We start from the raw sequence: 24760 nt of genomic DNA on the forward strand, positions 1-24760 counted from the left end.
TCGCGTGACCTCAGGATGGCAAACGTCACGTGAGACTTCGGCTGCCATTTTGAAAAACAAAATGGCGACGCCCATCTAGGAGGCCCGGTGCAGCCCCTGGAGCACTCCAACAGGGCTCCAGGGGCTGCATCGGGCCTGCATCGGGCTCCACCTTGCCCTCTGCCCTCCTCCTCCCTATGAATAGAAGAGCAGGGAAAGGAGGAGGAAGAAGGAGGAGCCAGCCGGCCAGCAAGAGCAAGAGCAAGCCAGAGAGAGGCTGGTTGCTTCATTAAGGGAGGGGGGTTAGCCTTCTATTCTGAATTGCATTTTAGTAGTTTCCATGCTAGTAACTGTTAGTATTATTATTATTATTTACTTGCCCTTGGTGGTCTCTTTGCAAAAACTACTCTCAGCTCCTTGTGCTTTTCTGGGTTGAGACAGTGGTGCATGCTTTCTCCCTTCTATTCTGAATTGCATTTTAGTAGTTTCCATGCTAGTAACTGTTGTTATTATTATTATTATTATTATTATTATTATTACTCCGGGGGCGGAGCATGTGGCCCCGCCCCTGGAGGGTGGAAGCTCCACCCCCAGCATGTGGCCCCACTCCCGGAGGGTGGAAGCTCCACCCCACTGCTTCGGCCCCCCAGTTGTCTGAGGGACAGCAACCCGGCCCCCGGCTCAAAAAGGTTGCCTACCCCTGTTCTTGGCTGTTCCCTACATAGAAATCAGGTATCACTGATGAAAATGAATACTATCTTGGAGTGGGTAATGATGGAAAGGAAGGTACCATCCCCCTGCCACACCCAGTTTAGCAAACAAACAAACAAACAAACAAAAAACACTGTTTTGCCCCCAAGTGCTCTGAAGGGTACAGGGATACATTTTCCCCTTGTTTTTAGCCCTCACCAGGCATTTTACCCCCAGGAGAGGCCTTTGTGAACAGGAAGTGAGCAGATGTCATTGCCTATTCACTGCCTGTTTTTAAAAAGGTTTCTCATGGGCCTAAACTGGCCCAGGATGGCCCCAAAACATGGTGGAAATGCTCCTGCCCCTACTCCCGAGAGACCATTTTGGGCAAAATGGGTTGAGAGATGCACATGGCCTGTGGACTGCACTTTGCACACTCCTGTGCTATGTACCAGAAGAAGCCAGCTACAAACTCTGAATTGCTGAGCTGTTTTGTTTAGTTATTATTTATTTTAAGCTGATTCCTGGTTCACATATAATAAACCAGAAATTGGATAAAGCAAAATGAAAGTCTAATTTATTGTTTCTGCAACTTGTAGAAAGTGTGAGAGCCCAGAATTTTACATGAGCTCCTTTCTACTTGCTCACAGACATTGCTGGTGTTGATGTGATGTACTGCTCTTGTTGTTGTTGCGTAACTTCAAGTCAGTTCCAACCTATGGCAACTCTAAGGCAAACCTATGATGGGGTTTTCTTGGCAAATTTTTTCAAAGGGGGGGATGCCATTCCCATCCTTTGAAGCTGAGACTGTGTGATTTGCCCAAGGTCCCCCACTGAGTTTACATGGCTGAGCCAGAATTCAAACCCTGGTCTCCAGAGTTATAGTCCAAAGCTCAAACCACATCATACTGGCTCACATTGCTATAAAAGCTCAAAAGACAATAAATCAATTATCCTCCAAGGTACCACAATATTTTTCTGCTGCTTGAGACAAAGAGGGGTCCTCATGCATTCAAAGCATGTGTTCCACTAGAATTCTGTTAACTGCCTCCTAGTAAAATTCTTCCTAAAGTATCAGATTAAAATCTCAAGAGATGTAGGTACCAGCTAATACAGGGCTCGGCAACAGCAGAGACAGAGTGGGCCAATTTTCACCTCTGCACCTCCTGCAGGGGTTGCACAGTGGTCTTGATACGAATAGAAGTGAAGTAATGTCACTTCTAGTTTCATTTTAGGTCAATTTTTGCCATTTTTGAAATGAACTAAACATTGTGAGACAGTTGGGAGCTTATGTACAGACAAAATTCTGCAACTGGTGGTTGTTTTGTGCTGCTGGGTATGTGTATTTAATTTTGCAAATCTGATTCTGCATGTACAGAATGTTAATGGCTCTTACAAAGCCCTTCTCCAAGCCTGAGCTAAATCTATGACTATATAAACTCACAAGTTGCAACAGAGCCAGGCCTTCCAGCCACACAATCTTTGAACAACATACCTGTGGATTTCTTCCTCCAGATACAAGATTTCTCTTGGTCACCTTTCCTGCATCATCATCCCAGTCCCAGTCGTCTTCTTCACCCTCACTGCTCTCATAAAATTCCTCCACGTCCTCTTCGTCACACAAAAACGACTGCTCAATTTTGGTGGCCACCTTCTTCTCAAGGGCTTCTTTAATAACCTGTTCATATCCACTATTTTTAAAGCACATATTTAGTACAATTCTCCTTAACTCATCATATAATTCATCAGTGCACTAACAAGAGAATGAACAATCTCTACTTTTAAAATAAGTATACATTTATGAAAAATATGTAAAAACTATATATGTTTTTTTTAAAACCCAGTTTTTAAAATCTGTATCAGTGAGTTGAGCCATCTGACATGTGAAGGGTCCAGATCTACTTCCCCGTCACAGCCAGAACAGAACCCTCCACTATCTCCACTCAGTGAGGGTTTCCTTTGCTGTTTTCGGCTATCGCATCCAGAAGCCAGTTCATGCAAGCGCTGAGACTGATTTGTCCCCCATTCCTCTTCTCCAAATGAGGAGCAAAGCCATGCATTCTCAGGCTACATTTGAAAGAATCAACTGGCACTATTTCATTTTTTCTCCATCTTTCCTATGTGCTACAGAGGAAGGAGTGAAGCCTGGTCTGCAACTAAAGCACCAGGCAGAAAACTTCCTATCTGGCACTTTATCCAGAAAGCTACACAAACTGAGGTAATCACCATATGAACCACAGAAGGTTGGCAGAAAGAATCTTCTCCCCCTCTCCCTGAAATCATTATCTTTTTCTATTGAAGATATTAAACAGATGGAGAACTTTTGGCTTTTCATAGGAAGTATTATAACTTCATAGTGGGACTCAAGTTTGTCACTATGGGGAATAGGCCACTATTTACTATTTCCTAAGCCAGGGGTAGGCAACCTTTTTGAGCCGGGGGCCGGGTTGCTGTCCCTCAGACAACTGGGGGGCCGAAGCCAAAAAATAAATCATTAAATTTATTTTTTTTTAAATTAAATATATAAATAAACCAGGACAAATGTAGGACAAAATTTTCAAATGGAAGACACTTTTTAAAAAAAAATGGAGGACACGCAAAAAAATTTGCTGATTTAAAAAAAATGTTAATATAAATGCATGTTTCTGAGGCTTCTATAGACAATTGTCCCCCAAAGGCCCCGGCGGCAATCGGCGGCAGGACTGGGCTCGGGCCGGTCCCAAGGCCTTGCCGGGCCGCATCCGGCCCGCGGGCCGCAGGTTGCCTACCCCTGTCCTAAGCCAATCTAAACAAGGGTAGGAGAAGAGTGTGATCCTACAGAAGCTGCTGGACTGCAAATACTATTGTAATGACACTGTAAACCAATGCTTAGTCAATCCCATATCCCACTTGGAAATAGGAGAGCAGTTTGCTCCTGCAACATGGCACTGCAGGCAAGACTATTTCTCTATTTTTGGGAAGTGACACTGTTGATAACAGCAGTAAACATGAGATGGCTTCCAAGGCCAGACAATCTTTCTCATCACCTGAGCTGTGTAACTGTTCTAGGAAAACAAAATATGAGAGGGAGAGTTATGTAGGAAGAGGAAAAAGCAGCCATGTTAAAAAGACAGCAGCAGCAAGAGGCACCTATTTTTCATACCTGGCTTTGAGAGGTTTTTCAGAGCACCCCTATAGTGTCCTGGTTCCAAAACATTTTGAAGCCAGGCATTCAAGAAAGAGATAACTTGGAGGCAGCCTCTGTAACATGGTGTGTGGTCACCATTACCTCCTGCTGCCAATGCCACAGGAACCAGGATGCCTTGGGAGCCTGAGCAATGAGACTGGCAAATATTGCAGTCCATCCCACAGGTGGTTTGCCATTACAGGATCCATTGCCCTGCTTTTTTGATAAAGTTTATATATATATTTAGCTAACAAATTTTTCTCCATACAAAATACAGATGTTTAACCACCTTCAATAATCAAGACTTCAAGTGCATAAATAGAGCTAGTTCCATACATTTTTCTCCATCTGAAGACAGTACAAGACTCTCCTACAAAAGACGCATACTGTTGATGAAAGCAAGCCACTGAACTCTTAACGCTGTACAAGATACCTGTGCCCAATCCCTGACAATTCAGGATAAAAAAGGAAGGGAAAAATCAGGGAAAACAATATTGTTGCTCTTTGTGGCACTAGCATTCAATTTCCCCCCATACTCACCAAACATTTGTCCACTTACGCAAACACCAATTACTGAAATATTTATCCAAATAACAATAAAGGAACTAGAGCAGAATAATATTGGGTGAGAGCTATTTTCTTTTATATACAACAAGGACAGGTAACTGTGGTCCATCAGACGTTTTTGGATTGCAAATTCCATAATTCCTCATCAATGATGGTGAGGGCTAGTGAAAGTTGGAATTCAACAACATCTAGAGGGCCATAGCTGCATACCTCTTGTTTACAGAACCTGAAAACCACAGAGTTGGTTCATTCTTGCATTACCTGTCCGAAGCATCTGCATCATCAAATTGTCCTGGAACTATTTGGCTCATAATTTCCTCCCTGTAATCCATTACTGCCAGTCACCAATGCACACAATTATGTGCTGTCCACTGTTTCCTATAAAATATATAAGCAGATGTTATAACAGGAGAGCATATTATACACTATATATTGCAGGTACAACACTAACTGTACTAGCTTATTACAGGAAGTGCAAATTATTCTTTTTATGTTTGCTGTTGTGGTTAACTGCCCGCAAGTTGATCCCAGCTCATTGCAACCCTGTGGATGGAGACATCTCCAAGACTCTGTGTTCTCTACTGCTCTGCTCACATCCTGTAATTTCAGACCTGTGACATCCTTAATTGAGTCTAGCCATCTGGTGTGTGCTCTTCCTCTCTTTCTACTGCCCTCCAACTTTCCTAGCATTATTGTCTTCTCTAGTGAGTCTTGCTTTCTTATAACAGTCTCAATTTGATCATTTTGGCTTCCAAGGAAATTTCCTGCTTTATCTGCTCAAGGACCCATTTGTCTGTCTTTTTGGCCATCCACGTATCCTCAGCACTCTTCTCCAACATCTCAAATGAGTTGATTTTCCTCTTGTCTGCTTTCTTTACTGTCCAGCTCTTGCATCCATACATAATAATGGGGAATACTGTGGCTTGGACAATTCTAACTTTAGTGTTCAGTTGTATATCTTTACACTTTAGGATTTTCTTCAGTTCTTTAACAGGTCCCCTTTCCAATCATAATCTTCTTAATTCTTGACTGCAGTCACAATTCTTATCCCGCGTTTGATCCAAGGCAGGTGAACTCTTTTAACTATTTCAATTTCCTCATTGTCTAGGTTGTTATAGTATGCCATAAGTAATGCTGACTGTGTGCTACATTCTGTGTTCATGTGGGGACAAAGTGTTGTTCCAAGTCAGCCATGAAGATGCTTGCATACTGTGATTCTCACCCAGTAAATGATGTTTGGTAAGCAGATTTATTGCTTCCATACATCAGCACAAACTGTCCACTGCAAAGATCTGAAAGACCTGTATCTTAGTAGACAGCCTTTGTAAATTTAGGCTGAGGGTCATGCTTTGCATCGTTCTGGATCCTATTACATTCTGTCTCACTCCCACAACTGTGTATATATGCTGTATACACAAGCATTTATTATCACTCTGCGGTGCATCTGAGCAAGTAGATTTATTTCCACAAAAGCTCATGCAAAAATAAAAACCAGTTAGTCTTCAAGGTGCTGCTACATTTCTCTGCCCTCTTATTCCTTTTACAAGTTGGTTATATTGACAACTAAGATAATAAACATAATGTCCCATGCTCAGTCATCTATATTTACCAATTATATCACAACAGTATAAATTCACATAGTGGCATTAATCTTGTCAGAGTATGACTTACACTCACATACTAAGAATCTGAAAACATTATCCTTTTTAGTACACTGTTCAGAACCTCCATTCAGCATAACTATTATGGCTATGGAATTCTGGGATTTGTGGCCCCAAAATTAACATCCTAAAATCTGTATATATTAATTATGCATACACATCCCCATGTTGATTTATTTATTATAAGTCCTCTGCTGTCTTTACAAACAAACAAAAAAGCATCCTATATGGTCTCAATCTTCATTTTTTCCCTCTCACTCAAAATGAAAACAAGGAACAAGCTATTCAAAACCAACTATACTAGTGCCTCCATATTTGCTAGGGTTAGGGGCACAAGACCCCCGTGAATATGGAAAAACTTCAAATAACAAAAACATTATGTTTTTACCTGAGAGGACACTTCTCTAGGAATCTCTAGGTCCTCCTGGGCAACTCTGTGGTCAACATCCGACAGACACTGACCACAGAATTGCTCTGGGGGAGCTAGAAATGCCTAGTGGAGTGTTCTCTCTAGGAATCTCTAGGTCTTTCAGTGCAACTCTGTGGTCAATGTCCAAAATACACTGACCATAGAATGGCACTGGAGTAGCTACAAATGGTCTTTCAGTGCAACGTTTAGTTAAAGTTGACCACAGAGTTGCACTGGAGGACCTAGAGATTCCTAGAGAGAACGTATTAATCAAATCTGTGAATAATCAAACCCGCAAACATGGAGGGATGAGTGTAACTGATATTGCAAAAACACTGCAATGAGTTATTACAAAAACCAAATAATCAGAATTACAAAACATTATAAAAACATTACAATAGATGTAATTAGTATCACAAAATATTGTGAAAACACTGCAATGAATATTGCAAAACAAAAACAAAAATAAAAACCCAACTAGTGAGCATGTTTTAAAACTGGTTACATTTCTTTACCCCTGTAAATCCCCCCCCCCCTTGTTTTATTATCTTTTTTTGGCCAAATTTTAAATGTTAATGTATTATCTGGTGCTTTGTTTATTTAAAGCAGTGGTCCCCAAACTGTGCTCTTTTAAGGGATTTTGGATTTCAGCTCCCAGAATCCCACAGTATTGGCCAACATGGCTGTTGCTTCTGGGAGCTGAAGTCCAAAATTTCTTAAAGGGCACAGTTTGGGGACCACTTACCCACAGTGTAACTAAAGGGCACAACACTCTAACAATATAATAAGTATATAGTTGTATATATTAAATATATTATAGCATAAATATTGTGTGTGTGTGTGTGTGTGTGTGTTACAGAGCCAACACGGCATAGTGGTTTGAGTGTTGGAGCAAGATTCTCAAGACCAGGGTTCAAATCCCTGCTCCACCATCTAAACCCACTAGAGGACCATGGACAAGTCACACTCTCTCAGCCTCAGAGGAAGGCAATAGCAAAAACCCCTCTGAAGAAATCTTGCCAAGAAAACCCCAGAGGAAGGTACACAACAACAACAACAACCTATTATATATTACATAATAATGCTTATAGCACCTCTTTAGCAGAGAAGAGAAAGTTAAATTATACTATCTTAACTAATATAATCTATTATAACATATATATGTATATGTGTGTGTAGTGTACATTATAATATTATATATGTATTTATTGAAATATATTATAATAAAATTATTATAATATATTATAATAATTATAAATTATTTAATATAATATAATTATGTTAACTTAAACTTAATAAATACCATTTAATATAACACACACACATATATAATTGTATATATTAAATATATTATAGGATAAATATTATATAATATAATAACTATAATATATTTATAATAATAATAATTATAAATTGTTTAATACATTTTTATTAACTTAATATTAATAAATCACTTAATATAATAGATATAATTGTATATGTTTAAAATATTATTATATTATATAGTATTAATAATATAATTATATATTATATAAATTATATATATATAGTGTATAATATATATAATTATATATATTATATACATAACATCTATCTAGACATCTAGATCTCTATATCCAAAATATATCTATCTAAAAGATATGTATCTATCTATATATTATAATATATATATATATCCAAAAGATATCTACCTAAAAGATCTATATATTATATAAACATATATATATATATATATAATTTGTGTATAAATATAAATATCCAAAAGGTATCTATCTAAAAGACATCTATATCCAAAAGATATCTATCTATCTATATGTTTGTATAATATGTACATACATATAACTTATGTATACAGTATATTATATAAACATTATATAGAATGATAGATATCTTTTGGATATAGATATCTAGATATAGATATTTACAGATATGTTTCAGATAGAGAGATAACAGAGCGTGGCAACATATACATTGTACATTGTGTACTGTGTAACCCGCTTTGATCTGCCAAGGAAAAGCGGGCTAGAAATAAACAGTTTATTATTATTATTATTATTATTATATTATTATTATTATTATTATTATTATTGTAGTACACTATATAATAATAATAATAATAATAATAATAATATATTTTAATAATACAACAATTGTCCTATAAGGAATCGCAAATCCCTGGCCAGCACCTTGAATGAAAAGCAGAGGGGTTGAAGCAGGGCTCCGTCCCAAGGGCTGCTGCTGCTGCTGATGATGATGATGATGATGCCGCCGCCGCCGCGGCCGCTTCCTCTTGGCTCCCTGCGGCACAAGAACAGTCCCAGGTCCCACCCACGTGGTCCAAACCCAACGCTCCTTCCTGGACAAGCGTCAGAATTTACGTCCCTACGGCTCCCTCCGAGGGTCATGCGCAGCGTTCGCCACTGCGGCTGCCAGGAAGGCGGCACCGAAGGCTAGACCACGGCGAAGACTAGGCTCTCGTCAAGGGAGGGACGCCCAACAGCCAGGCCAGAGTAATCGCCGACCGAGGAGGCGGCGACATCTCTCTGCGGTTGATTGCTTGGGTCTGTCTCCTCTTCAACCTCAATCTTAAGAGTGGAAACAATGCAGTTTTGGCTGGCACAGTCCTCCTTTTTCAGGACAGGTCCTTCATTTCAGCCTTCTGTCCAAGAAGCATGACTTGATATTTACATGAGTGATTTTAATTTGGCATGTCCTCCATTTCCTCCCCCCTTTGAATTCCCTCTGTTTTGCAGTGCCTTTGCAGTTATGACATGAAAGTCACCTTACTTTAGATGCTGAGGTTCCAGCCTATGGAATCCTGGGATTTGTAGTTTTACAAGGTCTCTAGTTTCCTCTGCCAGAGAGAGTTCTGGTGCCTCACTGAACTACAAATCCCAGGATTCTGTATAACAGAGCCACGGCAGTTAAAGTGGTGTCAGACTGCATTATTCCTCCAGTGGTTTTGAGTGCTGGACCACGGCTCTGGAGACCAGGGTTTGAATCCCAGCTCGGCCATGGAAACACATGAGGTGAACTTGGGCAAGTCACACTCTCTCAGCCTCAAGCAAAACCCCTCTGAACAAATCTTGCCAAGAAAATCCCATGATAGAACCGCCTTAAGTGTCACTGTAAATTGGAAAGGAAGGAAATAATAACAATAATTTATTTCTATTCCACTTTTTTCTCGCGAAATCACAACACAAGCATTAGATACAAAATATACTCCCCACCAACTGAAATTTAACTAACATGATACAAATGTAGACAACAACAACAACAACAAGGCTTTGCAGAAAGCATGCATTTCATCATGGGCAGCAGCAGGTACTATATTTACAATGCGATATAGCCATTATCAGTAAAGCTTTTGTTTTGACTCTCTAGCAGGTAGTGATAGTGAAAGTCACCAAGAACAAATCTTGCCAAGAAAACCCCATGATAGGGTCATAAATCAGAAATTACTTGAAGGCACACAACTGCCTTGGCATGTTTTACCTGAACACCAGCTAAAGCTTTCCTGATGCAAAAGTATGAAGATCTTGAGAAATTCAGTGTCCTTTGCCTAACAAAGAGGCCTGTGGCCTCACAAAGGATGGAGACATACTGGATTGCATAGGAGGTATCTCTTTGTGTTGCAAATAGATGTTGAATTTCCTGGACTTTGAGAATCTCCCAGTGGCTATGAAAAAGACGTGCCATCCTGCAAGAGATACCCCTCCTCCTCCATACCATCTGAACTGAGAACAGAAACATCCAAATGCAGGCCTGTGACTAACATCTTCCACTTTTCCCACTCCTGTGTGGTTTGCAACACCTTGCCTGACAATGAAGCCAGCAGAGCTTGGAAAGCTTGCAACATGTATATTGTGTATTTTGGTTGGTCCAATAAAGGTACCCCTGTTTGGTGGTTTTTTGATGTTAATTGGATTTGCTATATATAGCCAACATGGCTACCTCTGAATGTTTAACATGCACAGTGTTAGTGATCCTGTATTGTTGTTGTTAGCCGCCCTTGAGTCAACCTCAGGTCATGGCAACCCTATGGATGAGACCACTCCAAGAACACTCTCTGTTCTCTACCTCTCTTCTCAGGTCCTGCAGGCTTAGGCTTCCCTGATTGAGTCTAACCATCTCTTCCTCTCTTTCGGCTTCCTTCCATTTGTCTTAGTGTCACTACCTTTTCTCATGAGTCTTTCTTTCTCATGGTGTGTCCAAAATATGGTAACTTCAGTTTAGTCATCTTGGCTTCCAGGGAAATTTCTGGCTTGATCTGCTCAGGGACCCATTTGTTTGTCTTCTTGGCCATCCACTGTATCCTTAGCACTCTTCTCCAGCTCCACATCTCAAATGATTTTATTTCTATCTGCCTTCTTTATTGTCCAACCCTCACATCCATACATGATGATAGGGAATACAATGGTTTGGACAATCCTAACTTTAGTACAGTTGGCCATCCACATTTGCACCTTTGACTTTTGCGGCTTTGATTTTATTATTATTATTATTATAATTAAGCTTTATTTAGAAAGCGCTGTAAATTTACACAGCGCTGTACAATCAATTAAAAATGAATAAAATAAAATAAACCTGCCAGTGGCAATCATCCCAGGAAAAACCCTTGTCCTAGCTTTGATTAATATGTTCTCTCTAGGAATCTCTAAATCCTCCAGTGCAATTCTGCTGGAAGTTGACAATAGAACTGTACTGGAGAACCTAGAAGTTCCTAGAGAAAACACTACTCAAGGCATTTGTAGGTCCTCCAGCATGACTCTATGATCAACTTCTGGCAGATGTTGGCCATAGAGTTGCACTGGAGGACCTGGAGATTCCTAAAGAGGTGTTATCTTAAGTAAAAAGAATGGTAGAGTTGTTTTGCAGTTTTTCCACATTCACAAGAGTCTTTCGCCCCTAAACCCAGCAATTGTGGAAGGACCACTATAATCAGTGTTATGTCTTTACACTTTAGGATCTTGTTTAGTTCTTTCAAAGCTGCCCTTCCCAGCCCAAGTCTTCTTCTGATTTCTTGACCGCCATCTCCATTCTGATCAGTGTCTGATCCTGTATACCAGGGGTAGGCAACCTACGGCCAGCGGGCCGGATGCGGCCCGTCGAGGCCTTGGGACCGGCCCCAGCCCGGTCCTGCCGCCGATTGCCGCCGGGGCCTTTGGCCTATCAGGAGGAGGGGGGCAAGCGGTGGGCAAGGGGGTGCAAGCAGGGGCAAGCGGCGGGCAAGGGGGGGCAATTGTCTATAGAAGCCTCAGAAACATGCATTTATATTAACATTTTTTAAAAAATTAGCAAATTTTTTCGCGTGTCTTCCATTTTTTTTTTAAAAGTGCCCTCCATTTGAAAATTCTGTCCCACATTTGTCCCGGTTTATTTATTTATATATATATATATATTTAAAATTATTTATTTATTTATTTATTTATTTATTTATTTATTTATTTGCTTCGGCCCCCCAGCTGTCTGAGGAACAGCAACCTGGCCCCCGGGTCAAAAAGGCTGCCTACCCCTGCTGTATACTATATATATAAACTTGCTTGAATTGATAGTATATGTGTATAGAATTGCAGTCAGTTTGTATAAGTGAATACAGAACCAACTCTCAGAATCACACCTGTTTTTTTCCCATGATTTAAAGGATAGACCAGTAAGGGATAGTAGATAACCCTGCAAGTACAGGAAAACATGGATCGGAGGGGCTACTGCCACACTGCAGAAATAAAGCAGTTTGACACCAGTTTAACTTCCCTGATTCAGTGCTATGGAATTCTGGGCTTTGTAGTTTTTGTGAGATTAGTCTTCAGTATCAGAGAGTTCTGCTGCCTCACCAAACTACAAATCCCAAACTTCCATGGCATTGAGCCATGGAAGTTAAAGTGATGACAGAATGCTTTATTTCTGCAGTCTTGCAGCAGCCTTAGTCTCAAATTTCCAAAGATTAATTACATACTCGTCTACAATAAATTCAACCTCTAGAGGGAGGTACAGTTTCAGACTGATGGATCATAAACAAAATGATCTAAAGCAACATGTTTATACAGTATTGCATTTCTGCAGTGTGTCAAAAGACAAACCAAAAAAAAAGTAACCTTGATACAATTGGCTTGTCAATTTAATTAAAGTAATAGTTCATTCTATGAAGTATTTACTCTGAAATGAGGAAAGTATGTTTGGTGTAAGAGCCAGTGTGGTGTAGTGGTTTGGGTATTGGATTAAGACTCTGGAGACCAGGGTTCGAATTCCTGCCTGGCCACGGAAACCCACTTAGTGACTTTGGAAAAGTCATACTCTCTCAGCCTCAGAGGAAGGCAATGGCAAACCTCCCCCGAAGGAATCTTGCCAAGAAAACCCCATGATAGGTTCATCTTAGGATTGCCAAAAGTTGAAAATGATTTGAAGGCACACAACAATGTTTGACATGCCCTACTACATTCAATGGGACTTAACTGCCTAATAAGTTGGTTTAGGACCATAACTTTATTTTATACGGTAGCGATCATTATGACGTATAGCACTAATTCAGATTCACTTGCCATCAAACAATGATATTAATGTTTTGTGTTTTTAAACTGATGTTTCCTCTAATGTTTTTACAACCTCTTCCAAGGCATTTTGGTTCCTGCTTTGAGGCTTTATCTTTATGAGTTCAGTGGGAAAAAGCAAGGGGTTGCGCATTCTCTGATACAAATCCATTGCTTATGAGCTCTGTCATTGCTATTTATTCATGTGGCTCGCTGGATTCTAAGCTAAAGTTCCCATCAATTCCAAGCAACATAGCCAATGGTAAGAATGATGGGGATTGTAGTCCAATGACATTTTGAGGTCCACATGTTCCCAATCTGTGATTTAAGTAAAGCGATGAAGCAGATACGGTTTCCCTTTACCTGGAGCTGGTTGTCCTCCTGAGGTATTACAACAATATGCAGCTGCTCTGCCTCCTGTCCTGTATCACTTTTCCTTTTACATTTTTTTTCTCTGCATGCTGACCTGTGAGGTATTTGTGCAACTACCTGTACCTGTGGCCCAAACAGCAATATTCACAGTAATATCTGTCTGGTTACATTTTGCATCCCACAAGCAGGTTCAGTAAGAGTTGGAACAGGACTATGTCATCTCTTAGTTCAAGTAACAAATAACAAATTATTCAGAGATTTTACACCAATTGTTGAAATATTCAAACCAAATCAAACTTTGGTCCTCCAGCTGTTTTGAACATCAGCTCCCCAAACCCCAGCCAACTCAGGCAACAGTGCAGAATTCTGAAAGCTGAAGTCCAAAACATCTGGAAAATCAACGTTTAGGAACCAATACTTTTGAATTTTCTTATCAGCCAAAATCATAGATGGCACAGTTATACAAGCACACACTTTCATCGCCCCATCTGACACCACCATTCCTCTACCCACACCTCATCACTGCATCATCTTCTGTCAGATTCACAGCCCGCTGCCATCACATTTAGTTTCTCCCATTCTATCTGTTCCCATCAGTGGATCTTTGGCTTTTCCAGTTTCTGGGTGCTTGCAGTATTCACGTATTGATACCCATCTCTTCTCCACAACCATTTGGCAAAATTACCAGATCAAGCAACATGATGCAATGGACAGTGTCATGGAGAACAAGGGTTGGAGACCTGAGTGTCAAGACTCAACCCATCTGCCATTAAGTTCGTCAAACCTACACTACACATCTGAGGAAGTAGACTGAGACTACGAAAGCTCATATTACAATTTCTTTAACACAGTTAGGACTTCACTGCATGAGAAAAGAATTATGAAGCTGATTGGGAGAATAGTGGCTTTCTCTGTGCCACTCCTCATGCTGTCATAGCACTTCTGTTTTGTTTCCAAGGGGACACGGTTATCAAAGCATGGTTTTTGCTGAATTGATTTTTCCTGTTTAGCAAATGGTACAACCGTCTCTCCTCAGGAAGATAACAAAAGTGATATGTCGTCATGTAGAGTGGCATGAAGAAATCCACTACTCTTCTGATTGGTTTTGCCTTTCTTTTCTCATGCGGTAAAGTCCAAAGTCTCAAAGGTGCTACATGCTACAGGATCCCTTTGCATTCTGACATTCTGGACTAACATGGCTGTGTCTCTGAATTCTATACAGTTACAGCACTCTGATACCATTTAAGCCGCCATGGGTCCATTCTGTGGAATCCTGAGGTTTGTGATTTGGATCCTTAGAGTTTTTGGTTAAAGGGCTCTAGTGCTGTAATTGAGAGGAGTGCACTAAAGTACTCTAGCAGAGAATTGAGTATCTCTTTGAACTACAAATCTGAGGATTCCATACAACAGAGCCATAACAAAATCATATCAAATTGCTGTAATTTTGCAGTGTAGATCAACTCTCAGGTATCTCACACACACTAACATCCTGGCATTCTTCATGCTGTCCCCCTTTAAACTAGCTGGAGTATTCCATGACTAAACTCCCTGAAGCTCAACACAAAAAAGGATTTGCTGAAACTGCTTATTCCATATCTCTTGTTTTCCCATCCAAGGCCATTATGAAATTTGGTCTCCATTATGAGCCTAGTAACATTAGAACAGGGAATAGAAATGGCACTTGAACATCTTTCCCACTTATATACACTTTTCCAAAGCTTACTCCAAAGCAATGCCAGGAAGGAGGTTTTTTCTCTCAGACTTTGCGTTAAATGGCCAATTCCCAAGTAACCTGGGAATGGTCATTTTCCAACATTCTTTATCATGCAAATTGAAGTCTAGTCTTATTTATAGAGGAAGACAACATTGTGAAGAAAGTGCTCTAATATACACCAGAATATTTTCTCTTTTTAATTATGTAAAGTATATTCAATGTGATATTTTAATGTCTTATTTATTTATTTACTAGTATTATAGCTGAATATTTTTTTTTTGAGATGACCTATGGTCATGTTCAATAAATGTTCCCTATCTATCTATCTATCTATCTATCTATCTATCTATCTGTTTTAAATGTCCTTTAAATTGTGTAAAGTGTGTGCTTTTAAAAAACTATAATTGTCTTTTTTATTTTTATAAAATAAAATTTTAGTTTAACTTTATTTTAAATTGTTGTCAGCCACATGCTGGGAGAAAGGTAGGATATGCGAGCAAGCAAACAAGCAATGGAACTAAAAAGGCTATTAGTTATTTCATACATGTGAATGTGTATTTATTACCGTGTATTTTTTTGTTTAGCAAACAAATTCATACAGCCAATGTGAGCTGGTAACTAACAGCAGGGACTGCAAAAACTGAACAAAACAATCTTTAGCAAAACGTTAAGGCTCTTCCACATTGCACAATGAGAGCACTACAATTTCACTTTAACTGTCATGATTCCATACTATAGAATCCTGAGATTTGTAGTTTAGGAAGGACTAGTTAGAATTTTCTCTCAGAGAGCTTAAGTGCCTCACCAAAGGGTTGTTGGGATGGGGAGGATGAGAGCAGTGTTTCCACCTTGATCTTATTGAAGTTAAGGCACTATGGAAATGTAACTATTAATTAATTAATTAATTAATTAATTAATAAACACTGTACTGTACATACTTTTCTATGGTTAAGTCTACTTGAACTCAGTGGAATTTACAGATGTGTGCAGGGTTGATTTGTTAGGGCTTTGGTGGTCTTGCTTTTATTTTTTTTGGGGGGGATGCTCTAAACTGCATAGTGTAGTGTTGTGAGAGTTGGACTAGGACACTGGGAGGCCATGGTTTGAATCCCCACATGGCCATGGAGTGCCTGTGCATGACCTTAGACAAGTCACACACTCTCAGCCATGATAAGTTCGCCTTAGGTTATCATAAGTCATAAATGACTTGAAGGCACACAACAACAACAGAACAGTTTTAGTTTACCACTCAATTCCATTCAAGAGAATACTCTAGGGAAACTTGTGTGTGTAAACTGTTCCCTCCATGTGAGAAACTGAAGAATCATCACATTCCTGACTTGATAGGTGAGAGAGGAGGAAGCTGGACCTGAATCAGAGGATTTCAAACTCCTCATGATCTTGTCTGAACTAGTAGATGTATCTGCAGAGATACTAAAGATTACATGTTCCTCCCTCATTTTGTTTCGCATGAAGCTAACTCAGCAGAAAGGCAACACCCAGGGTGTAGCCACACTGTACTATTAAAGCAGTTTGACACCACTTTAACTGCCATGATGTATCCTACAGAACCCTGGGATTTTTAGTTTGGTTAGGCACCAGAGCTGACAGGCAAGGTGCAATACCTCACTGAACCATATATGCCAGGATTCTGTAGGAGTAGGTAGGATAAGTCATGGCAGTTAAAGTGATGCCAAACTGCTTTAATTCTGCAGTGTATCAACACTCCCAGCTGAGGGCAAGCTAAGGAAACATGTAAAGACAGATCATTCACTTTAACTTTGCCACACTCTGGAAACTAAGGCCTGTTACAGACTGCCAAAATAAAGCTGCTTTGGGTCTCTTTGGAGGTATGCTATTTAAATGATGCAATGTATCCTAAGAATCCGAAAGCTGCACCAAAGCTGCACTCCAGTGCTTAGGAATGGAGTGTGGCTTTGGCGCAACCTCCGGACTCTTAGGACCCATGCATCATTTAAATAGTATACCTCCAAAGAGACCCGAAGCAGCTTTATTTTGGCAGTCTGTAACAGGCCGAAATCTCAGAAGGAGGATTATCCTCTGTGATGGCAAGATCTGAAAATAAGCAGACATATGGTCATAATTTATGTCTTTCACACAGTGTCTATGCTCCAAAAGACACTGCAGAAACAATCCAGTTTGAGACAGCTTTAACTGCCCTTGCTCAATGCTAGCAAATTCTGGGAATTGTAGCTTTGTGAGATGTTTAGCCTTCTCTGGTGCCACAATAAACTACAATTCCCAGGATTCCCTAGCAGAGCCAGGGTAGTTTTTAAAAATAATCAAACTAGATTATTTCTGTAGTGTGTTTTGGACCTGGGACAATATATTATGCATTCAGTTCATGTTGACTGGCTAGTCAGTGGAACTTTACTTCTATACTTGTGATATGACAGCATCCTATCTATTAACCAGAGAGATCCCAGCTTGGCCATGCAACCCCACTGGGTAACCCTGGGCAAGTCACAACCTCTCAGTTTCAGAGGATGGCAATGGCAAGCCCCCTCTGAAGAAAGTTGCCAAGAAAACCCTGTGATAGGGTTCCCATAAGTTGTAAAATGACTTGAAAGCACACAACACACACACACTTAATCAGTTCATTAAGAAGGCACAGAAGAAGTGACTGTTATTAGGCACAGTGAGGCAGTCATCACAAGTTGCAAATGCTGGGAGGCAGGAGTAAGGTGATGGAGAAAAAAACCCTCTGTGTCATGTATCCTATCCTGAGCTGTGTATATTAGCTTGTTGCTATTAATGGTAAAAAAGAATATTGTCCCATAGTCTGTGCTGAAAAAATATTTGGTTGCATGCTGGTTGTAATGGCTGTGGACATACTGCAGACACAGCTCTGTCCTCCAACATCCTTCACCTGAGGCAGGTGCCTCACTCTGCCTAAGAGTAGGGAGGGTCTTGATTAGATACTCAAGGGCGGGGTACATACCGCCGCTTTGCGGCGGTCTGCCGCCGCCGCCAGTAGGTCCGCGGGGGAGCCGGAGCCTTCAGACGGCCCGACTCCCGCGCGGACCGAAAAAGAAGCTCCAAAATGGAGCTTCTTTTACCGTCGCGTTTGCGACGTAGCGAGGCGCCAGGGGCGCGCTCGCTATGTCACAAGCGGCGCGACGCGTACGGACGCTCAACGTCCGATACGCAAAGATGGCGGCGCCCATGTGGAAGGGGCGCCGCCATCTTGTACGTATAGAATACGTACTAGGGTTAGGGGGGTGCGGAAGCACCGCCCCTTCCTAACCCTAGTACGTATTCTATACGTACTAAATGGCGGTATGTATCCCGCCAAGGTTTCTGATTAGTTTAAGCATCACTGAGAGTGTTGATTACTCTTCCATAAGAACAAAATGGTTACACTTCCATAAGAACAGAAGACACCCTCTGCTAGATTGGAACGCCAGCATTCTTTGCAAGAGGTCCAACAACTACAAGGGGCATTACACAACCAAGGAAACTGGCAAGTGGCCACCTTGGTTGCACACTACCATGCTCTTGATGATTTTCCGGCTCTCCCACATCTGAGGGTGAATTATGATCTTGGAGGAATAGGTTTTCAGATCTTCATGATTTCAGCAAGTTGCTGGTGTCATCATACAGGCACATACAAGTTTAAGAATTAATTAAAGAATTAATTAATTGTAACACTAAACCCATGTTTCCACCAGGCCTTTGCTATAGTTGCATACATAGGCCATGTTAATAAAACTATTCTTCAGCTTACAAAGGTGATCATACAATAAATGGGATCAAAATGTATAATTGTAAGTGGAAGGTGAGTAATATCAGAGTAATCATCTGGTGCAGAAGCAGTCAGTGATACTGAAGAAAGAGATGTGGAGATAGCAGCAGCAAGTAGATCACTCCAGAAAAGGTGCATTTAAAACATTACATTGATTCTTAAAAATTTTGCAACAGCCTACATAACATAGCTTCCACCATTTCACAGATGAAAACTAGGACACATGTTCAAGCAACATCAGAATATGACCAAGATGGCAAAAATTATTAGTGAGAAAGAACATGCAAACTAGGAGATGTTGCAGCAGATTGCTTTTGCCTTAACCTACTGGGATGGGTAAGATTTCTCTTCCTCTCCTCTTCTGAGTTATGTGGGTGCTAACTACTTTTGAACATTGAAGACAAGGGGAAAATCTTTAAAACCAGCTGAAAAAGTTGAGAAACAGAGGATTAACAGGAACTGTCCCTGCTGTATTGGTACAGTTGGAGGATATAATGTAATAGCAGAGGTAATTCAGCATGTAGAGCTAAATAACAGGCTGGGGTACAAACATGGGGAGATTGCATCTTGCAACAAAGGGGCTCTACAGACCATCCCTAAAGGGTGGTGGGAGGCCGCCCCTTTCCTGACTGGATCAGGGCCGTGGCAACCTCGCCTTTGGAGGGTGCTTTCAGGCTGGTCTATATAGGGCCAAACTCTGGCCTAAAGTTTCTCCTAAACCTGTGCTGCTTGAATAAGAATTAAGAGTTCTGTTCCTGCATACCTCTGCACCTGTGTCTTTCTGTATATCTTCATTATTATATAAACTTTTGTTTTGCTAAACCTTCAGTTCACACCTAATCACTTGCATACTTTTTTTTTTTTTTTTGCAAACAAGGTGTGCATTTGAAAACCAGGCAGATTATCCATATGTTGGGATATGAACAACTTTCATTTCCAACATTTTATTTTTCTTAATGTGTAGTGAAAGGTGTCTCCCAGTCGCACACTTGTTCTGAAGGCACTGCAATAGCAGGTCCACGTGTGGAGTGAATGGAGCAAGCTCCTATTCCATCTCTTGTTAATGTATGATTGCCATCATCGCCACCATCTTATGCCTCCTGGCACATGAAGTTTGTTTCTTGGTCTCAGTTATCAAACTTATTCTTCAATAAACTTATTCTTTGAAGATGTTACTGAAGCACCATCACAGTGACTAATTTCAAAATATTCACCCCATGCATCGCTGGCGCAGCCTTTAAACGGCCCCTTTCTCTCTTCCCCCACCGCTGTCGGGGTGTCCTTGGGGCATGAAGCCCCAAGGACACCCCTTTCCAGGCCGCGGGGAAGGAAGGTTGCATCTTGTGATTGTTGTTGTTGTGTGCCTCCAAGTCAATTTTAACTAAGGTGAACCTATCATAGAGTTTTCTTGACAAGTTTCTTCAGAGAGGATTTGTCATTGCCATCCTCTGAGGCTGCGAGAATGTAACTTGCCCAAGGTCACTTAGTGGTTTTTTTATGCATGAATGAGAAATCAAACTCTGATCTCCAAGGCTGTAGTCCAAACCACTACACGCTATGCTAGCTCATGAATCTTGTGATATTGGTTGAGAATGTTGTGAGGGAAGCAATGCAACAGCAGCATATTCTTGATGAACATGAAAGCACAAGCAAGTTTAAAAGATTCAGGCCATGCTGTAACAGACTTCTCTCGGTGAATAAAAGCTATCAAATCAGGCCTATTTGGGAGAACTGTTGGAGCACCAGAAGAGATTAACCTAAAACACCCAACAAGTATCAGGCCTATCTTATATCTGCAATAGGATCAAAGGCACTCCCAGCAAGATCTTGTATGCTCTTCTTCTTTGCACACTTTTTAATTAAACCAACATGTGTATGGGAAGGTGTCTAGATAAGAGGCACCAAGATACTGGGAGGCTGATGTGTAGAAATAATTGCCTTTACAAAGACCAAAATATATCTCAACTGACTGGTAAAAGTTGCTTCGCATGATTACTGTCTTCCAGTTCCAGGTTACCACCGAGAAATCAAATGGATACTTTGCTTGTTATTGAATTGCTTCATAAAAAACATGAGATAGCTTTTTCTGGAATAAACTGAACATCAGTAAAATCTATATTTGGCTACTAGCAACAGCCAAGCAAACCCCACTCTAAAGTTTACAGAAAGGGTGGGTAAAGGGTCCCAGTGGGACCACATCCTGATCCTCAAGCCTTTTTCCCTCCAACCCCTTCAAATTCACTTGACAAACTTTTTTCTCTGCACTCCTTGTGGTTATATTTTTTAAAAACAATTATTTGATTTTACTTTCCCATTTTGTAAAAGGAACTGAAAGAGTAACTTTTTTGTTATTTAAGAAATATCTGAATTCTACATACTGGCAGCATATGGTGAAGAACTTAGGGGCTGTTCAGACAGCTTCTAAGGGGCAGCCTCCAGCAGCCCCTTTTACAGCCAGATTGGGGCCATGACAACTACACACTGCGGCCCTGATCTGCTCTTTGCAGGGAGCTGCAAAAACCAGCTCCTTTTTGCACCCTGCAAAAACGCGATAACCATGGCACTGTAGCTTTATGGCAGTCCTTCAGCGCTGCATTGTGTGGACACATTGCCAGAAGAGCATTGTGATGCCACGCACCATAGGAGCGCCATGATGCTGCACACCATGTGCTGTGGCGTACAGTGTCACAGTGACCTGAGGCAAAGCTGGGGCATGAGTCATATGGACGCCATGTCCCGACTCCTCCCCCAACCCTGCTTTTCCTGCCAGTCTGCCCAGCCCCTTAGTCTCCTTATGGACATCTCATTTCCACTTCAACACCTACAACAGAGCATAAGATACAGCACAAGCCATCCACCATTTAGTGAGTCCATTCTAAGAAAGCAACTAACACTTTTACTGGAAAAGAAATGCTGTGACGGCTCATTAAGTTTTCATGGTTTGACTATGTCTCTGGAGAACTGGGTTTGAGTCCCCACTCAGCCATGAAGCCTACTGGATGACCCATCACACTCTTAGCTTCAGAGGGTGGCAATGGCAAACCCCCGCTGAAGAATCCTGGCCAGAAAACCCCTTAATAGATTCACCTTAGAGTTGGCCTAAGTCAGAAACAGCTTGAAGACACAAAACAACAACAACAACAACAATGATGGAGTTACACTTTTGTAATTGGACAGAAGGAACTAATTAGAAATAACTACTTATTTGTAACTAGTTACTTTCCATCTTAGAGCAGTATCCCTTTGGCATCATAGAGCAGTAACACTTTAAAAGGGGTGGCTGGAGACACGTGGAAGAAAACAAACATAAAAGAAAGCCTGCAGCCCCAGATGCTTCATCTTCAGACAATTCACACTTCTTCTGGCCTCTTCTCTCCATCCCTACTCATTCAAACTGCAAGAACTGCAGTTTTCCATCACTAATCTCCTAGGTGTCCACTCTACCTCTGGCAGTAGTGACTCATCCATTCAGCTGGCCCACAATCTTTAAGAAATATCAACACTCTATTGTTTAAGGCTCTGCCACCTATCGGGTTTCACTTTGGCAGAAGGGGGAACCCTATGGCTCAACAGATTCACATTAATCCACCTTTCTCTCTCTGTGTGTGTGAATGTTTGTGTTTATGAGCAGAAATGCACTGAACTACTTGTCCTGACAAGAACTGTATATTTTTCACAGAAGCAATGTTCGGTCTGGCACTCGAAGCCTTTTCAAGAGGTGTAGCTTCTTCTGGAACAAAAGCTATGAAATCACACCCATTTTAATACTTGGGCTCTGGGTCCTACCCTAAGGAGTGCCAGTGTTCCTGTTTTTCCTCTCCTTCTCACTTCTGGGAGCCTTTCACACTTTTTAAGTGAACAAATTATCCACAAAGATATTAGCTGAACTGAAAACATGGGTCAACTCTCACCTGGCAGAGACGTTGCTGTTATAATTTCTAGTTACCATTCATGTTCACTACATTATTGCTGTGGTCCAAAGGACTGTATTTTGAGATCAAAGAGATGTGCTCTGAGCTCAACTACAAAGAAGGATGAAGTAAGGCCCAGGTTTTGAGGAGTGCCAACTGATACATGGCATCACTCCAGCTGTATAATTATACACCAGGTGTACATTTTTTTAAATTTTTGTATCAATAAACAGCATGGAGTTTGAAGCCTGAACCGACCATAATGGAATCTTTATTGCATCTCCAACTTGGGCTTCCAGATCCAAAAGCATCTTCTGAAAAAGTATCCACAAAAAATCCAAGATGCCAACCACACATCATTAAGTAGATGATACATATGTAAAATAATGTCTATGTTCAAGCTTAATGTAGAAATGGAAGTGAGTGGATGGAGGGGAAAGGGGAAATGAAATGTTATGTAATGAGATGTGAAATGTATAGGTCTTGAGCCTCCTTGTCTTTTTCAGCATCCATACAGCTTGCACATTGCTTCAAGACAGAGAAAGAAAAATTACCAGACAAATTGGTTAGTTAGGATAGCTCCTAACAACAGCATCCTAGCACATTAAATCCAAAGATGTGCAACTATTTTGTTTTTCCCAGCTTAACAGATATTTTTTGTGAAAACGAAAGAGATGGAAGAAATAGGGAGATGACACATACAAAGGTTCAGGGGTGTAGCTTTGGAGGGAGGACAAAATGAGGGCATTGCCCCTCGAGAAGAAGACTACGCCAAATGAAATTTTCCTTCAATCCCTACATTTTTAACATGGCATAGAGGTTAAAAATTGCTCACACCTAGAACTCTTAATACTTTCTGTGTTTGCATTCCCTTCGTAACTTTCTGCTCCTTTCTTTGCATGCTCAAACTATATTTTTAAATGTTCAATTGAAGTTTTAAGGTACTCCAGTTATAGAAATGTAGGGATCAAAGGACAATTTCATTGGGGCCAGAAATCTTATTAGGAGGCAAGCAATGCCCCTGTTTCCCCTGTAGGTATACCTCTGGGAGGTCACACAAGTAGAAGATAGCATCTGAAATCCCCCCATTGTGTGTTTTCAGGTAGGGAATGACATAATACATGCACCATTTGGAACGACTCCTTGACTAATGCAGGAATTCTTCTGAAATCAAATATTTAAAACTTTCACAAAAATTGTGTGAAGGTGTTGATTTTAAGAATGGTGAGTATACTAGGATGAAGAAAGGGGTAACCACCAACCTTGGAGGTGGTCTAAAAATTAAAATACATACAGTACTTTAAAAAAAAACTGGCTCTCCTAAGGGAACGGATTACTTCCCCACAAGACAAATAACCAACCTAGAGCAAAACAAAGGAATTAAAAGGAAGAAATCAGACAACCCAAAGAAATTAAACAGGGTGTGTAGTTTTGGGTAGAAACATCAAAGGTGTTCAGATATTCAAACTGCTGATGACATTAGGCTTTGCTATTTAAATAAAGGGTGAGGATAAAAATCTAATAAAGAGGCTCAGAGAATGAGAGAGGCACGGTTTGAAGATGAGTGACACTAATTCCAGAGCAAAATTATGGAGTGGGAAATTAATTGGACACTACAGAAATAAAAAAAAAATACTTCTCCCCTGAAACCTTTCAAAAAGATGTTGTCATGACAAAGTCAGGATGGATATTGACAAACACACTTTCAGCACTGGAATGTTTGAGTGAACACGCTCACCACATTTTGTTCATACATGTTATTTTCTGTCTAGTTTCTTAGCGTGGGAAAGCTCTGCATCTGTGAGGCAGAAACCAACTATGCACTCTACTAGTTGGCTAGAAATCCTGTAATGCTATGACTTGATCCAGTTGTTAACTACAGTGAACCCAGTGAATCATCATGGCTTTTGTAAGCGCTGACTTACTAGAAGCACATGGATTTAATGAGTCTACTCTAATTGTGACTAACAAACAGAGTCAAGCCCATGACCCCCATCC

The 24760-nt window shown here is 40.6% G+C and overlaps 2 protein-coding genes across 4 annotated transcripts in view; one reads left to right on the forward strand and one right to left on the reverse strand.

Moving 5' to 3' along the window:
• Window positions 1–8893, reverse strand: part of RIOK1 (RIO kinase 1) — a 39472-nt gene extending 30579 nt beyond the window's left edge. Inside the window, exons 1-3 of the mRNA XM_089516698.1 lie at window positions 8659–8893; window positions 4664–4780; window positions 2165–2360 (exon numbers count right to left, since the gene is read on the reverse strand). Of these exons, the coding sequence (XP_089372824.1) occupies window positions 2165–2360; window positions 4664–4734 (267 nt within the window). The 5' untranslated portion in view covers window positions 4735–4780; window positions 8659–8893. The remainder of the gene's footprint in view (window positions 1–2164; window positions 2361–4663; window positions 4781–8658) is intronic.
• The window catches only part of DSP (desmoplakin), a 128730-nt gene that overhangs the window by 26710 nt on the left and 77260 nt on the right, over window positions 1–24760 (forward strand). The window lies entirely within an intron of this gene.

The sequence above is a fragment of the Sceloporus occidentalis genome, unplaced genomic scaffold (genome assembly GCF_023333645.1).
Source record: "Sceloporus occidentalis isolate IW3139 unplaced genomic scaffold, rSceOcc1.0.p SCAF_3, whole genome shotgun sequence".
Lineage (NCBI taxonomy): Eukaryota > Metazoa > Chordata > Lepidosauria > Squamata > Phrynosomatidae > Sceloporus > Sceloporus occidentalis.